The sequence below is a fragment of the Pan troglodytes genome, chromosome 19 (genome assembly GCF_028858775.2).
Source record: "Pan troglodytes isolate AG18354 chromosome 19, NHGRI_mPanTro3-v2.0_pri, whole genome shotgun sequence".
NCBI lineage: Eukaryota > Metazoa > Chordata > Mammalia > Primates > Hominidae > Pan > Pan troglodytes.
In genome coordinates this window covers 89,540,101-89,557,734 of record NC_072417.2, presented here as the reverse complement: position 1 = coordinate 89,557,734, position 17,634 = coordinate 89,540,101, and the positions used below count along the sequence as shown (strand labels likewise).

Genomic DNA, 17,634 nt, shown 5'->3' with positions numbered 1-17,634 from the left:
ACCAGCGCCCTGACAGTTTACAAACGCCATGGCAACATCAGGAAGTTACCCTATGTGGTCTAAAAATGAGAGGCGTAAATAATCCACCCCTTGTTTAGGATATAATCAAGAAATAACCATAAAAATGGGCAACCAGCAGCCCTCAGGGCTGCTCTGTGGAGTAGCCTTTTTTTTTTTTTTTTTTGAGACAGAGTCTCGCTCTGTCACCCAGGCTGCAGTGGTGCTGCTGTCTCGGCTCACTGCAGCCTCCACCTCCTGGGTTCAAGCAATTCTCCTGCTTCAGCCTCCCGAGTAGCTGGATTACAGGCGCACGCCACCACGCCCGGCTAATTTTTGTATTTTTAGTAGCAACAGGGTCTCACCATGTTGGCCAGGCTGGTCTCGAACTCCTGACCTCAAGTGATCTGCCTGCCTCAGCCTCCCAAAGTGCTAGGATTATAGGCTTGAGCCACCATGGCTGGCCAAGTAGCCATTCTTTTATTCCTTTACTTTTCTAATAAACTTGCTTTCACTTTAGTCTATAGACATCCCAAATTCTTTCTTGCTCAAGATCCAAGAACCCTCTTTCGGGGTCTGGATCAGGACTCCTCTCCGGTAACACTATCACTGTCCCCATTTTATGGATAAGGAAACGGAAGCACTGGGAAATTCAATAACTTGCCCAAATTCACATAACCAGTAACTGGCAGGGTCAGGGTTTGCTCCCAGCCTGTAGAATCCATGCTTTTACCACTAATGAATAAGGTGACCTTATGTATAAGGACTTTTGTTTTGGGGGAGGAAGGGAGAAGGAAGAAGATTTTCATGTGTTTGTAGGGGTGGTTGGGGACAAAATCAGAAATGAGGTTGAAAGGGGGAACAATGGGCACCTGCTCTGCCATTTGAGCCACTTCGTGGCAGGAAGAGTGAGGATGGGAGGCTGCAGAGCTGATGTGTGGAAGATGGAGGCTCTGGGCTCTAGCAGGGCTGTATTGGGCCTGGATGCCACCCAGTGTATAGTGAGGGCCATTCTTTACAGCTCTTCACTCTGCCGCAGGCCACCAAGTTGCTTTCACACCTGACTGGACATCGCTTCCCCAACAGCAGGTTCATGGCAGATGGGGATGCCAGGGCAGCTGGGCAGTGGCCAAGAGGCTGGAGCGAAATACAATGAGAGGCCTTGTGCCGAGCACATGTAAAGTACACTGTGCAGCCAACCCAAAAATAACTAGGGGGACTTCAGAGAATGCATCAGAATTCCTGAATGAGCCGGCAAGGGCTCAGAGCTGTTGAGACTGAAATGTGGATGTTACTGTGATCTCATTTGCACTCATTGCTAGTGAGAGCTAGGACATTTGAGTTTTACCTACCGTGGAATTATTATACAGCCTTTATACCAGGCTAGTGCAGACCTCTATTTATTGACATGGAAAGAGTCACAGTCTAGTGACTCTTTACAAACAGGAAGGCAGAAGTCCCCAGCGCTTTTCAGGGACCCAGGCTCTGAGTACAAAGGGAAAATCCAGTCAGCTGGCCTGCTGTATTGGGGTGGTCACTGACAGCGTTTAAGACATGGTATCTGAAACCCACAGTAATAGAAAACAGTCTTTGGGCTGGTCGCAGTGGCTCATGCCTATAATCCCAACACTTTGGTTGGCCAAGGCAGGAGGATCACTTGAGCCCAGGAGTTCAAGACCAGCCTGAGCAACATAGGGAGACCCCCGTCTCTACCAATAAAAAATGAGAAACAGCCAGGTGTGGTGGCACATGCCTGTGGTCCCAGCTGGATGGGAGGCTGAGGTGGGAGGATTGCTGGGGCCCGTGAGATTGAGGCTGTGCAGTGAGCCATGACCTCATCACTGCCCTCCAGCCTGGATGACAGAGCAAGACCTTGTCTCAAAAAAATAAATACATAAAAATAAAACAGTCTTTAGAATATTGAGGTTAATTTCTCTACCCAGAAAGCAATCTTTAATTTTATTAATAAGAACACAAACGAAGGTAGGTAGTATCCCAGACAGCCAACTGCTTACATTTGGAACAGTGGCGGCAGCGATATCACAGGAAGCACATCTGTATGTCAGGCACTGTTAGTGGCCAGTCCCTTCCTCCATCTGGTGAACCTAGGCTCCGTTCAGCTGCTGGGCAAGGGTCTGCTTCAGCAGGGGCAAGCCCCTCCCTAGCCCCCAGGGGCAAATCTTGATTCATCTGTACCAGACATGGTAAGTCTATTCCCTTTGCTGGAAATTGTTTTAGGAAAGGGTCTGTGATGCAATTCTGGCCAAGTTTAGGAAAGTTTTCCTGCTTTTAAAAACAACAGCCTCTCTTCTGGCTTTGGGACACTGAGAAGAAGTGATGCTGGGCCTGCTGGAGCCATCTTGCATCTGCGAGGCTTCCATTAAGTAGGAGCTGAAGGACTGCGATGGCAGAGTAGAGAGAAGAAAGAACATGAGTCCTCAGTGATGCTGCTGACCCGCAGAAACCGCCAGTCCCGACACCCCCGAACTTCAGACCTCGTTTTGATTCAGAGACACATTTATACATTTCATATATATATACACACATATATATATGTATACATGTATACATATATATACACATATACATGTTATATATATATTTATATTTATATATTTATATATTTATATTTATATATATATTTATATATATATATATATATATTTTTTTTTTTGAGACAGAGCTTTGCTCTTGTCGCCCAGGCTGGAATGCAGTGGCATGATCTCGGCTCACTGCAACCTCCACCTCCTGGATTCATGTGATTCTCCTGCCTCAGCCTCCCAAGTAGCTGGGATTACAGGTGTGCACCATCCCACCCAGCTAATTTTTGTATTTTTAGTAGAGACAGAGTTTCACCATTCTGGCCAGGCTGGTCTCGAACTCCTGACCTCAGGTAACCCACCCACTTCAGCCTCCCAAAGTGCTGGAATCACAAGCATGAGCCATCACAGCCGGTCGCATTTTCATATTCTTAAATGCAGGATGTGTCTTACAAGCAATGGCATCTCAGTTTGAGTGAATTACAAAATGTGAGATTTTAGGCTGGGTGCGGTGGCTCACGCCTGTAATCCCAGCACTTTGGGAGGCCGAGGAGGGTGGATCACGAGGTTAGGAGATTGAGACCATCCTGGCTAACACAGTGAAACCCCATCTCTACTAAAAATACAAAAAAAAAAATTAGCCGGGCGTGGTGGCGGGTGCCTGTAGTCCCAGCTACTCAGGAGGCTGAGGTAGGAGAATGGCTTGAACCCGGGAGGCAGAGCTTGCAGTGAGTGGAGATCGTACCACTGCACTCCAGCCTGGGCGACAGAGCGAGACTCCATCTCAAAAAAAATAAATAAATAAATAAAAAGTGAGATTTTAAAAAGAAATCTTATTAAGTCATTTTAAGTTGGGTGTTCTGTTTCAGTCAAATCATCCTAAATGATACCTTTTAAAAATAATTCTTCCCAGAAGAATGGATCATGGCAGAATACAGAAAATGAGCTCATGTGTGCAAGCCTCCTTCCGGAAATCATAACAGCTATGTGTATATGAAGTGTTTACTCTGTGGCAGGTACTCTGGAAGCACCTTTTATTCACTGTCTCATCTGATTCTCATGACAGCCCTGTCATTATCCCCCGCCCCCCCCCCACCTTCCCATTTCACAGCTGAGGAAGTCAAAGTGCAGAAAGGTTAAAGGAACTCGTAAGTGAAGGCACTGCGATCTGAACTCAGACAATCCAGCCTAAAAACCCATGGTCTCAGCCACCATGCCGTGTTTCCTAAAAAAATTACGCTATGACAGTGGACCGTTTTTGCTTAACTCCAGAGACTTTAATTCACCCACCTAGAAAACCTGTCATGAAAACATAGAGGATTTTTTCCTGAGAGTTCTTAGGACCGTGAAACAGTGTCACAAATCCTGTTCAGAAAGCTGGGATCATGCAGATGACCAGGCAGATGGAAGAAAAGTAAAAATATAAAAATTTAAAAACCTGGGATCACTGCTTTAAGTTTCACCGAGCTTTAACTTTCTGGAGGAGGAGAAATATAACACAGACCCTATGCATTGAGAATAGATGGCGTTGGAGTTGTGGATTATCTGTGCTTGCCAACAGTGTCCAGGAAAAAGAGCGATGCATTTGACTTCCCTGCTTGGCAGAGCCATTGCCTCTACAGTATTACTCAAAAATTGATTTTTTAAAAATAAAAATAAATGAATTTGAAGACGATATAATGCTCCATGGATCTCTTCTGTTATTTCCTGGGCATGTCTCTCCATGCCCAGAAACCCTTGCCTTCTCACAGCTGTTGCATAACCTTTGCTTGTGGTGGTGTTTGTTCCTGTTGCCTTGAAAGTCCCTTCACTGCATTCTCTTCTCTGCTCTGCAAATTCCAGCTTGTACTTAAATACTTCCTGCGAAGTTTTGACTGAGACGCTGCAACAATTCCCGAGCTGTTTCATCATGGCACCTTCCTGGTAGCAGGTGGATTAGCACATTGTCTGCAACCCAGGAGGACTTGGAGGAAAGTCCCAGCTCTGCTGATTCTAGCTGAGTAACCTTGGCAAAGGTCACCTCACTTCTCTCTGAGTCTTATTTTCTCATCTGTAAAATGAGGAGGAGGAGGAGGATCATCCAAACATCACGGGACTTCGTTAAATCAGTGCTTCGGGGCACTTAGCACAGCACCTGGCGCAAGGTAAGCACTTGATAAATGGGAGTTCGTGTTATTTCAACATACTTTGAACACTCATCCCACTGTTTGATGATTATTTGTTTGTATGTCTGGCTTTTCTGCTAGATGGTGAGCAAAACAAGCATCATTCTTCATTCTTGTTTTGTTTCTAACTCTCTAAATCATCTTTATTCTCGTGTAACTTACATACAATACAGTGTAACCATTTACAATGTATGGTTCAGTAGTCCAATAAGTGTATAGACCCATGTAACCACAATCCCAGTTAAGATTTAGAACACTGTTGTCACCTCAAAAGCACCTTCTTAGGCGGGTGCGGTGGCTCATGCCTGTAATCCCAGCACTTTGGGAGGCTGAGGCCGGTGGATCACCTGAGGTCAGGAGTTTGAGACCAGTCTGGCCAACGTGGCGAAACCCCGTCTCTACTAAAAATACAAAAAATTAGCTGGGCATGGTGGTGGGCATCTGTAATCCCAGCTACTCAGGAGGCTGAGGCAAGAGAATCACTTGAACCTGGGAGGCGAGGTTGCAATGAGCCGAGATCGCACCATTGCACTCCAGCCTAGGTGATGAGAGCAAAACTCCATCTCAAAAAAAAAAAAGAACCTTCTAGGCCGGGCACGGTGGCTCACACCTGTAATCCCACCACTTTGGGAGGCCGAGGCGGGTGGATCACTTGAGGTCAGGAGTTCAAGACCAGCCTGGCCAATATGATGAAACCCCGTCTCTACTAAAAATACAAACATCAGCTGGGCGTGGTAGTGTAAGCTGGTAGTCCCTACTACTTAGGAGGCTGAGGCAGGAGAATTGCTTGAACTCAGGAGGTGGAGGTTGCAGTGAGCCAAGATCATGCCACTGCACTCCAGCCTGGGTGACAAAGTGAGACTCCATCTCAAAAAAAAGAAAAAAAAACAAACAAAAAACCAAAAAAACAAAAACCTTCTTACCCTTGCAGTCAACCCCCACGATATCTAACCCCGGCCCCATTCAACCACTGATGCCTTCTGTCACTATCAGTCGGTTCTGCCTGTTCTAGAATTCCGTGTACATGTCATCATCACACAGTAGGGGCTCTTTTGTGTCTGGCTTCTCTCAATTTACCCATGTCGTCGGCATCAGCAGTTCATTTCCTTTTCATTGCTGAGTATTATTCTATCTTCATATATCTCAGTGTGTTTATCTGTTCCCACGTCGAGGAATATTTGGGTTGTTTCCAGTTTGGAGCTGTTAGTAATAAAGCTGCCATGAACATCTTTGCAGTCTTTTTTGTGGATGTAAGTTTTCATTCCTCTGGGATAACTTTATAAGGAACCACCATGCTGGTTTCCCAAGTGGTTGTAACACTTCACCAGTCCCCCGCCGTGTATGACAGGGTGACATCTTGGACAGTACTTACTATGGTCGGCCTTCAGCTGTAACCACTCTGGTAGGCATGTAGTGGTATGTCATTGGGCTTTTGATTTGCATGTGGAGTATCTTTCTTCTTTCCCAAAGTGCTGGTATTACAGGCGTGAGCCACCGCGCCCAGCCGCATGTTGAACAACTTTCTATGTATTTTAGCTGTATGTATATTTTTTGTTGTAGTGTCTATTAAAATCTTTCCCCACTTTTTTATTGGGCCATCTTATTATCGAATTGTAAAAGTTCTTTATGTATTCCGGATACAAGTCCTTTCTCAGATTTTTGTTTGGCAAATATTTACCCCTAGTCTTTCCAAGAGCAGAGGTTTAATTTTGATAAAGTCCAGTGTATTGATTTTTCTTTTCTGGTTAGTGCTTTTTGTATCCTGTTGAAAGGACCTTTCTTTCTCCATTGGATTGCCTTTGCTGCATCTGGTTTTGGATTCCATTGATCTGTGTGTATATCCTGATGACTCTCACACTGTCTTGCCCTCTGATTCTGTCTCCTCCTCACCTTAGCAAAGCCACTGTGGTCCGCTTGGGTTTCCCCTCCCCAAGGCACAGTCAGGGAACTGTCTCCAGGCAGAAGCTGAGGCAGTCATGGGGTCACTGTCCTGTGTGCTGCCTGTTGTCAAGTGTCTGCTGCTTATATCTTGCCCAGTTTTCTGGTTGTTTGTGGCAGAAGGTCTTAATCCGTTTCTGGATCCACAGTGCCTGGCACACAGCACTCCAGACACAGTTCATTACAGTCGCTTTCGATTGGGAAAGTCGGTGGGGCCCCCAGAGAGCTTCTGGTCCATCCCCTTCATTTTACTAAACTGTTCTTTTCCTGAGGAGATCATTAGTCCTCTGCGTCCTCACTCCAGCCCACCTGGGCTTGACAAATGTTTATCAAATGAGGAAACCGAGGTCCAGAGAACAAAAGGTCACAGGGACAGGCAGGGTTGGGCTGGCAGAACTAGGCCACCTAGGCTGGGGCCTTCCTATAGGACCAACCAGCAGGGCAGGGTCTGTCTCTCCTCGAGTGTCACTCCTGACACCTGATACAGGGTTTGTACATTGCAGGTTCCCAGGACACGCTTGTTAAATAAATGACCAAATGAACACATTAATTTATTTTAATGCTTAGTTCAAATGGCTTCTGCCTCTGCATATGGTACTGTGTGTATTTGTGTATGTCTCTCTGTGTGTATGTATGTTTATGTGTATCTGTGTGTGTGACTGTGTGTATGTGTATGCTATGTGTGTCTATAAGTGTATATGTCTGTATGTGTGTAAATGTGTATGTGCCGGTGTATATGTGTGTGTGTATGTGTGAATGTGTGTGTGTCTGTGTATGCATGTGTATCTGTGATTATGTGTGTGTGTTTCTGTGTGTCTGTTTTGTGTGTGTACGTGTATGTCTGTGTGTATGTGTATGTGTGTGAATGTTCGTATATGTGTATGTCTCTATGCATGTGTATGTGTGAATGTGTGTGTGAATGTGTATGTATGTGTATGTTTATGTGTATGTCTGTGTATATGTGAATGTGTGTGTGTTATGTGTGTCTATGTGTATGTCTGTGTGTATATGTGTGTGAATGTTTGTATATGTGTATGTGTGTGTGAATGTGTTATGTGTGTCTGTGTGTATGTGTATGTGTGAATATGTATATGTGTATGTCTGTGTGTGTGTGTGAATGTGTGTTGTGTGTGTGTGAATGTGTGTCTCTGTGAATGTGTGTGTGTATGTCTGTGTGTGTATTATATGTTTGTATAGGTATATGTCTGTGTGTTTGTGTATGCGTGTGTGTGAATGTATGTGTCTGTGTGTGTGTGTCTGTGTGTGTGAATGTGGGTGTCTCTGTGTGTGAATATGTGTGTATGTGTGAATGTGTGTGTGTTCACATAGGGACAGGATTGGCCTCTCCTCCCCAGGTGCACAGGCTGAGTCTGTTAGTAAATTTTTAAAAATTTTCTCAGTCCCCCATTACAGTCATCATCCCCACTAGGGGGCACATGTGTCACACAGAGAGGGTCTGTGCTCCTTAGGCACAAGGACTGGCTTCCCGCTGTCAGCGGATCCCCCTGAAAGCCACCTCCTTGGTCTCCATGCCCTGCACCCTCCCCCTGCAAAAACAAATCAAAACAACCTTCCTCACCAGGCTCCGCATCTCCAGCTGGGCTGCTGGCTGCCATCCTGTCCTCTCCCCAGGGCCCTGCCCCTGGCTGAAGGAGGCAACAGAGTGGCAGTTGCAGTGACTGTGGGTGATGACCTCGCTGTCGGTCATCCCTGCCAGAGGCCACCACATCCTTCCTGAGGAAGACTGAGGGGTCCTAAAGGGGCAGCTCTCCTCTCCCCCTCACCTGGCAGGCAAGAACCAGCCTCTCAGGGCCTAGAGTCTGGTCTGCCCTTGAATGTGAGTTCCTGAAGACAAAACGGTGGCAATGACCCTGGCCAACGCCAGCCCACTTGCAAAGGCAGGCTGGGCGGGACCACAGCTCCATTCCTTGTGCCTTGTAGACAGGTCACAATCAAAATTTCCTCACGGCCCCCAACTCGAGACTTGGGCCCCCTCTATCCCAAGCTTTGGCGTCAGATTTCCCAGGCTCAGGTCCTGGCTTCACTGCCAGCTATGAGTGACCTTGAGCAAGTTCTGTGAACCTCACTTTCCTTATTGGATAAATGATAACAGTTCCTGCCGCATAAATGAAACAGTGCGTAAAATACAGCAGCTGGCACAGTGCCTAGCACATAGTAAGCGCCCAATGCATGTTAGTGGTTATTAATCATACGATTAGTATCATCATTATGTTAACATAAGCTTCCGTGCGAACCAAACTGTTCTTCTGAGGTTCACAAAGAAGCATTATCTTCCTCTAGCTCTAGGTCTTGGGCTTCTTCCTAACAGTGAGGCCCCCCACCGAGAGGCTACGGGAGCCTGAGGAACCAGCAGGGTTTGCTCTCTCGCCATTGTGCCTGTCTCAGAGTGGGCACCGTGCCCTACCCATCTAGTCTTGGCCCACCACCTGTACTGTTTGCCCTTGCCCAGGACTGCGCGCACACACACACACACACACACAACCACACACACACAACCGCACACTTGGAATGGGTGGGTACTCCCCAAGGTGACATCTACACCCCAGGGTGACAGTGGACAGCCACAGCTGCAGTGGCTACTTCCCTGGCTCCCACCACACCCCACCACCTCATTAGTTCCCTGGTCATGCTCCAGTCTCCAGGAGAGACTGGCAGCCGCTCTGAGCCTCAGTCGCAGGAGCAGCACCTCCCTGCTCCTGGTTGCTGCCCTCAGCCGCCCTGCAGCTCCAAGCAGCCTTTCCCCGTCACTCAGGCTCCCCCAGCAGAGAGATTAGCATTCACACGGAGGAAGGTACCACAGCAGGGCAGCGCCTCCCGTCTTATCAAGGAGCTGAGGTTCATTCCGGAAGCAGAGCCAGCTGGGAGTGGCGCTGTCCAAGTCGAGGTCACCACTGGAGGTTGGGACATGGTTCTGGGCACAGAGAGGCAGTGGTGGTCTTCTCCAGTACAGGCTTACAGGGGGCTTCCCCACCCCAGCAATGCCACCCTCTGCCATCCTCTGATCTGTTGCAGAACTACCAGTCGCCCAGCTCTGTGTATGTGGAGAGATGGCAGGAAGGACCAGAGAGCGAGGATGTGAGGAACTCTAGCCGTCCTGAATCTACCACTGTTCAGTAATTTACAGTTCAAACCGGATTGTGCCAGCTCACATATATGGGACACTTACCCAACATGCTAAGCATCTTCCACACGTTATCTAATCAACCCTTACAACTCTAAGAGACATATACCAGTAGGATCTCCATCCTACAGCTAAAGAAACTGAGGCACAGAGGTGTTCAGAAACTTACCCAGGCCACAGAGGTAGGATGTGCTGGTGGAACAAGGTTCAAACCCAGGAGCTCTGACTCTGGACACCTTGCTCTTGGACTCTTGTTATTTCACAGTAGCCAGCACCCTGGACCAGAAGGGACCCCACCCTTTGGCTCAGCTCTCCCTCTCTAGCTGCCCTTTATCTGCCCTCTCCCAAGCCCCTGAGCACTCCTGCTCCCATTCCCAAGCAGCGGCTCTTTGCAAGGAAAGGGAGGAAAAAGGACTCAGCCTCAGTGGGGACAGTGTCATAGTCAGGATTTAATTCCCCCATGTAAAGGTCCACCCTTGCCCTGAGCTTCACACTAAGCCCTGTGATGGGAGCCAGTGGGCCAAGGAAGGGGCACCCGGGTCCCAGGAGCCTTCTGTGGGGAGCTCTAGGCTGAGAGAGGTAACTTTCTGCAGCAGGAGCTGCAAATGTGCAGATTGCGCAGAGAGCCCAGGGGTGGGAGAGGCCCCAGGAATAAGAGGCGAGCGTGGGCTGGGTGTGCGGGGAAGGTGTAAACACAATCTGCTCCCACCAAAGCCAGCCTGCTCCCTGGGGGAGACAGCCCCCCCACCCAGCCCACATGGCACCCCAGCTGCCCAGGCAACCTCCAAGCCCAGGCAGCCACAGCCCCGCTGGCCGCCAGCAGCCCCTTCCTCTCTTTTTCCCGCCCTTCCTCTGGATGGATCCCTGGAGCAGCCACCACCTCCTGCGCAGGTTCTCGGAACAGTGGCGTGGAGGGGCGCTGCCCTGGGGAAGTGCGTCTGGGCCGTGAGCCAGCTCCATGACCTTGGCCTGACAATTCCTCAGACCAGTGGAAGATGAGCAACTTGGAAATGGCAGCAAGGATGAGGTGACAGGAACATGGCAAATAGATTAGAGAATAAATGCAGATAGGATCGGGGAGCACGGACTGGGTCCCGGGAACAGTGCCCTCTGGCCCTCAGCCTGACAGGCCTGTCACCAGGAAGGCCGATGCCTCCAAAGAGAGAGACAGGCTGACAGGAGCTGAGACAGGCGATCACGGGCTCACGACCTGGGTCAGGCTGGCGCTCTGGCTTTGCCTCTGCAGGCTCCTTCCCTAGTGTGACTTTCCCCCTGCCTCCTGCCTGCCCTACTTTGAGAGGCTCCCACAGAACTGCCTTCGCACACACCCCAGCCAGGCTCCCCGAGGTACCAGCAGGCCCTCCCCAGTGGGATGCACCTCCTCCCCAACCCTGAGCGCTTCCCCAGCGGTTCCCTCTCCTCTGCGGCATCCCTCACCCTTTCCCTTCCTTCCCTTCAGAGGCGGAGTGGCGGCTGAACTGCTGCTGTCTAGAGAACTCCATCTCCTACTGCCTGGAAGTCAAGGGCACGGGGCCAGCCAGGCAGAGACATCGCCGCTGGGCTGGGAGGGGGGCTGGCTGGGGAGGAGAGACGCGTGTGCACAGAGGCACGGGGGGCTTTTGAAGACTAATAGCTGTGAGACATCGGGAGCAGCTGCCTGCAGGGTCTGCTCCTGGATCTGGGAGCAGAAGCGGAAATCTGCTTTTATCTCTGCTCAGGATCATGCAGGATTGAAAAGAGAGAGATGGCAGAGCAGCTGGGGGCAAAGGAGGCAGCCGCTGGGACTGAGCATCAGCAAATTGATAAAAACAAGTGTCAGGCTTTTTCCTTCCCACACGCTACTGCCCATTTGGAACACCCGCACTTGCACACATACAGAAAACACATTCGGAGGACAAGCTGTCCGTTGCTCCCATCCAGCTGCAGGCAGACATGTCACAGATCCAACTGGCATTTCTTATTGATAATTTCAGCAGAGCAGCCAGTGACAGGATGAGCTGTGGGAACTGGGGAAAGGCAAATGACACAAAAGCGAGTGCCACTGTGGCAAACCGACACCAGCACCTCGGACCACAAGTGGCGGCTTAAAAGAATAGCTCCTGGGCTGACAGGCAGTTGGCCAGGCCAGCAAACCACCCCCAACCCCTGCAAACTGTGTTAGGTTCCAGGGGGAGGCCGCCTGCCATGGTGGGTAGGAGCGTGGGCTCTGCAGCTCCAGTGTGAGCCTGGGAGCCTCCACTTCCTAGCTAGGTGATGTTGGGCAAATTATTTAACCTGTCTCTGTGTTTCCCCATTTAGAAATTGTGGATAATAACATTACCAGGCTCTGTGGGTGACTGAAGATTAAATTACAGAATGAATGGAAGCCCTTGCTTAGTAAATGTGAGCTATCAGCCGTCCCTTGCTTCTGGGGTCTCCTCACTCCTTACTTATTCCTGCCTCTTGCCTGGGCTGCTGGCTGCCCCAGAATTAGCCTGGTGGACCCAGCAAGTCCCTCATCCTAGGCTTTCTCAGGCTCAGCAGTCCCTCAGAGGAGCCTCAGGAACTCAGAGGGAAGGAAGCCCGTCCGAGAGCAGCAAGCACGTCTGCTCTTTCTGCCAGGCCCAGCCAGGTCCTGCTCAGGAGCCCACACCCAGGGCCTGGGGGAAGGGGAGACTGGCAGGTCCCGGGCTGAGAGGGAGGCGTCTACCTTCTCTAGTGCTGCTTCCCCCCGTTCTCCCTCTTGCCGCTGCTCCAGCTCCCACAGCGTCCTCCTGGGCTAGGGGACGAACCAGGACCTGAGCTGAAACAGAAAACCAGAACAGATCAGCACTTCTCCCACACCTGGGGATGGGACTCGCATTTCAGAGTGGATGTTCCCGAGCACCACCTCTCCCTTGGGCGTCCTCCGACACTGCCCTCATGCCCCAGCACGACCACCTTGCCATCCCCAAGCCTAGAAAATGTGATCAAACCACACCTGGTTCTCTTCAAACTCATCCTTGCCCCATGGCCCGGACCACAACAGGCTCAAGGTAGCAGCCAAAGGCATGAGTCCATCCGCCTACTTTGAACCTCCATCAGTGACCACAAGAGCTGAACACTGCCTGCTATCCTCCCACATGGCCGGGACTTGCCTATTGCTTCCTGCCTGTCCCAAGCCTTGCCCTCTGCCCTCCCCGGCTCCCAGCCCTGCCCTACCTGCCTGAGCCAGCTGATCCCAGTCTCTGGGCCTGAGCCCCACCTGCAGAGGTGAGGGCTTACTTCAGAGGTTCTTTCTCCCTAAACAGAGGAAAGCACTGGGGTCAGGATTGAAGGGCACAACCTTCCCATGTTTCTGACTCTCCTCTTCCTCCTCCTCCCATCCCTATCAATTCACCCCAATATTGAGGGGCAGGACCACCTAAGGAATCAGTTGGCGTTTAGGACAGTGTGACTGGAGAGTAGAAATGTCACCCCCACTGCCAGCCTTCCACGGCAGCCACCATCGGCAGGTGGTTCCTCGATGTCAGACCAATTTTTCCAGTTAACTGGGTCCCAAGGAGTTAATAGGCAACTGCTTCCTTCTGGCTAAGTCACGCCAGGCCAGGCCTGGCCAGATGGTCCTCAGATTTGGCCTTTTCTCTCCTGCCAGGAGGTCCAGGCCCATTTCATGTAGAAGAGACCCTGCCTGGAATCGGGCCTGAGCATCCCGCATTAGCCACAAATGAGATAGATGATCCGGAGCAAGCCACCTAAATCTCCCTGTCCCTCAGTTTCCACAACCATTAACCAAAGATTAAAAACACATGTCCTGCCAATCCTCTGGGGTTACTGAGCCTCCCGAGTGACTTAATAGATAGGAAACCTCTGGAGAAAACTAAAGCACAGGTCCCGAGCATGAAACAAGACAGCTGCTAGCATTTATGGAGCAATCACTCTGCACCCTCACCAAAACCTCACAACCACTGTTATTAATCCTAGTTTACATATAAATAAACTGATTGCATAAATTTCCCCCATAGTCTTTCCATTAGTAAGAGGGAAGCCAGAATTTAAATTCTCCCTGCCCAACTCCAGACTCGGGCTCAATAGCGTGGACCACCCAGCATTTGAGGGCCTCCTATCGGGGGAGGCCCAGGGGTGGTCATTGTAGCTGATTTAACTAGTGATATCAATTAGGCACTATTATGATGCCAGCTGGCCTATCGAGTTGAGGTGTCGCAGAAATGCCTCCGCTTCCTGTACAGGCCCAGGGCTTCCCATTGGGCCTTCTGATCATCAGAATCTCAGGACTCAGAATCCCAGGACTCAGACGACAGGAGACAGAAAGACGGAAGTTCTCTCGGTTGCCAGTTTCCGCATATCTAAGGGACACATTGCTGGCAGGTCCCCACTCAGAAAGAGACATGGATGGTCACAGTACCTGCCACCTGAGTCTTCCCTGTGTGGAGACACCCTCCTGCCAGTGCGCCCTGACCCAAAGATGTCATCGGATCTTTTTTACTCTTTGTTTCACTGGGAGCAAGAAAGTCACTCTTCAGACAGGTCTCCCATGCTAGGTGAGTCCATAGGCACAGAAGGAACCCCTCATGCATGGGAACTTCATAAAGATTTGCTGATTTTTTCCAGTGTTTGGTTGGGATAGGCGCCCCTATCATCGAACGACACTGGTCACCCAGGGAAGGAAAAGTCTGGAAGTTCCCCCAACTTCACCCCCTAAAGACCACATGGCTCCAGCCTAGGGAAGAGTTAACTTTCTGGCCACTGGAGACAGCGTCCTGCCCGCAGGGTCTGCCCAGCCAATGGCACTCTATGCTGATGATGTCATGCTCCTCCCGCGCCTTCTATTGGGGACTGGACAGCGAATCCTGCTGGAGGCTCAGGCAGCCGAGCTGAGGCAGGGCGGGGGCAGAGGAGGAGGAGGGGGAAGGGCAAGGAAAGGCGAGCAAAGCCACACAGAGCTACTCCTGCCTCATCCCTCCTTCCACTCCCCTGTGCCTTCCAACAGAAGGTGCCCCGGGGGACCGCCCGGTGCTGGAGATGAGAGGCACAGCGGCTTTGGTCCAGAGGAGCGAGCTGAGGGTTCCCATTCCCAACCGCAGATAACAGACATCCAGCCTGCCCAGCAGGCAGACAGGGAGCAGGGTGCTTAGGGCAAGGGCCAGGATACGGTGCACGCACAGGCGCGCACACAGGCACACACGTGCACCCCCAGGCATGCACAGCCACAGCTTCCTTGGCAGCACCCTCCCTCCCCCAGCCCAGACTCCTGCCTTACCTGCCTGAGGACTGAGGGTCCGCATCCACGCTGCTGCCCCTAGCTGCCCCATCCACGTCGCTGGGCTCTCTGTGGGAGGCAAGAGTAGGCAGAAAGAGCTATGGCTGTGCCCAGCCCCTCACTGTCCCTCCACAGTTCCAGGCCGCATTGGGCTGTGGGAGTAGAGGCTGCAACTAGAGCCTTTGAAGCTCTAAGTCCCCCTGCTCTGAGACTGTGCTCTCTCAAGGGTTCCTCAAAATGCCCTCCCAGCCCCACTGAAGGTTCACGCAGCCCCTGCCCACCTTCAGCTTGGTGGCAGCCCAGCCCCATGGTTCCCCCCCCCCACCAACCGCCAGCCATAGCCCGGTCAGTTTCTCACGGTTGGACTCGGTTGGCAAATCGGCGGCGCCAGAGCATGGCCAGGGTGCTGAGCAGGAAAAGGGTGGTGCACATGGCGCAGCTGCCCCATCCCCTCCCAGACCAAGTCTGCAGAAGGCCACAGGCGAGGGGCCAAAATGGCCCCAGCCAGCTCTCAGGAGCCACTGCCGTCTGTCCTGCGGTTCCTGCTGGGGATGGATTAGGAGGCTCAAGCTGATTAGTGGGTCAGCGGCCCCGACCTTGTGAGGACTGATTAAGCTCACTGGACCCAGGTTCTCCCCTCCAGCGGTAGGGTCAAGGCATGCACTGTGGCATTGAGCACGTATTCGGAGTCTCGATCTGATGAGACTGGGCCTTGCTTGCAAGGAGCTGCCACTCTAAACAAATGTGCTGTCAAGTACAATGACTGCAGTAGAGTGACCCAGGAGTTATTCAAGGCGCCTACAGGGCACTTTCAGAGTTGCAGGCATCAGGGCAACGTTTAAAGAGGAGCAAGGGCATCTGAATTTGCAGTGCACAAGGCAGGATGAGCCCTCAGACAGAAGACGCTGCCGAAGCTACTGACATGAAAGCATGGAGCATCTGCCAGTAACTGCAAGGTGAATGGAGGTGAAGCAATGATGTCACCGTGGAAGCATCAGGAGAGGAGGAAGAAAGGGGAGGAATATTGGATAATGAAGCCAGAGAGACGGGAGACTCAACAGTGAAGGGCTGGCAGTTTTACCCTCTGGACAATCCTCTCCAAACTTTTCTGATTACACGCCCTCTTCAGTAAAAGGCAGAATTCAAGTGTGCACTCACAAAATAGACACGTGCAGCCACTTACAAATTATATGCTAGACTACTGTACAGATTCATTCCTACACCATACGACTACATTACATTTGCAAAGGATGAGATGAAAAGAAATAGTTACACGATTTCTCCTATTTTCTTTCCACATCCCAAGGGGACCTGTTGGGCAGCCACTTGGTCACACCAACTTTGAGAAACTGTTCAGTGTGTGTGTGGAGCATGGAGCCAGCCATGGCCACGCTGAGACATGGGTCTGGGAGTGGTGTGAGAACCTGAACCCACCCACTCCCCTCCAGCCCCTCCAAGACCCCCAGGAGGCATTAGATTTTCATTCCCTCAACAAGGGGGAGACAGTGTCAGAGGCACTGCCTCAGGGTCCCCCAGGCACCTGAACCCTGAGCTCCCAGGAGGGGCCCAGGCTGCAGCTGAGGCTGGCCAGGGTGAGTTCTCCTCGCCTCCCCCGGACCTTAAAGTCGGATTTTAAGAATAAATACATGAACCATAGCGAAAGCGCAGAGCCAACCCTTAGCAATGCTTGGGCAATGGGACATCAAGTCTTGAGCGAGGACAGGGGTCGCCGGGAGCCTGAGTGACATCTCTTCCCGACACTGCCAGGCCCTGTCTGGCCTCAGGCTGTCCCCAGGACTGAGCAGCCGCTGCAGGGCAGGCACCATGGGATTCTCCCCCCACCTCTGGCCCAATCTCACACCGCCCTGGATAGGGCCCACCAGGAGGAAGGATTTGCCTCCCCCAGGCCCGGAATCGGGCCCTTGGTGGCGGCTGAGATGTCCCCAGCAGCCTGCGCCTTCCTCAAGACTTTTTGTCTGCCAGGTCCTGTCTGCCCTATCCGGTGCCTCTCTGGACTTCCTCCGCCACCAGCTGGGCCAGAATTCAGGGCAGCGCCTGGTTCTTGCCTGTCCGTGTCATTCATAAGCCACGGGGGACTTCTGGCCGCCGCCGCCGCGTTCGTGCACCGAGGGCATGGAGGTGCTGGGCGGAAGGAAAGGGGGCGCAGGCCTCTGGCGCCCGAGGTCGGAGGTGCGCTCAAGTTCCGACAGCCGGGGCGGTGGGCGGGCAGGGGGACGACCCCCGTGCTAACCCCCCAGAGCCTGGGCGTCCAGAGCCGTGGGAATGGCGCCGGGGCCCCCAGCGGCTGGCTCGGGGGCGCGGTGAGAGGCCCGGGCGAGGGGAGCCCAGCTAGGTCCACGGCGGCCGCCGGAGGGGCTCCTGTTCGCCCCCACGGGCGGGCTGGCGGTCGGCCTCGCCTCGAAAGCTCGGGAGTGTTGGACTTTGAGTCAGTTCCCCGCCGCGGGAAGGGTCCGCACGCGCACACTCGCGACGCCGCAAGCATTGGGACCCGGAACCAAGCGCTCCCGGCCCGCGCCCGCCCCGGCGCACTCCTGTGCGGCCCGCGCCGCCCAGCGCCGCGTGACCGCCCATTCCTCCCGGGACCCCCAGCGC

At 52.0% G+C, this 17,634-nt stretch overlaps 1 protein-coding gene across 8 annotated transcripts; it reads right to left on the bottom strand.

Moving 5' to 3' along the window:
• Nucleotides 1–1,923: 1,923 nt before the first annotated feature.
• PRCD (photoreceptor disc component) lies at nt 1,924–17,622 on the bottom strand. 8 transcript variants are annotated; one of them, XM_016932961.4, is made up of 6 exons: nt 15,380–17,622; nt 15,022–15,090; nt 12,963–13,043; nt 12,472–12,564; nt 9,952–11,788; nt 1,924–2,396 (listed from the first exon to the last, which is right to left on the bottom strand). In XM_016932961.4, the coding sequence occupies exons 1-3, from the start codon at nt 15,451–15,453 to the stop codon at nt 13,022–13,024; spliced, it is 165 nt and encodes a 54-aa protein (XP_016788450.1). In that variant the 5' UTR covers nt 15,454–17,622; the 3' UTR covers nt 1,924–2,396; nt 9,952–11,788; nt 12,472–12,564; nt 12,963–13,021. The 8 variants fall into 8 exon arrangements, with proteins under 8 accessions (XP_016788450.1, XP_063655430.1, XP_063655433.1 ...); XM_063799360.1 differs by having other exon boundaries at nt 17,088–17,622; XM_063799363.1 differs by lacking the exon at nt 12,963–13,043.
• Between the last annotated feature and the right edge of the window lie 12 nt (nt 17,623–17,634).

Coding starts and splice junctions, on each gene's coding strand:
- PRCD (XM_063799357.1), bottom strand. CDS start 17,524: ATGCTTGCGGCGTCGCGAGTGTGCGCGTGCGGACCCTTCCCGCGGCGG. Junction 15,091..17,087: donor CTTATGAATGACACGGACAG/GCAAGAACCAGG, acceptor TGCCTCCCACAG/AGAGCCCAGCGACGTGGATG. Junction 12,565..15,021: donor GACCCTCAGTCCTCAGGCAG/GTAAGGCAGGAG, acceptor TTTCTGTTTCAG/CTCAGGTCCTGGTTCGTCCC.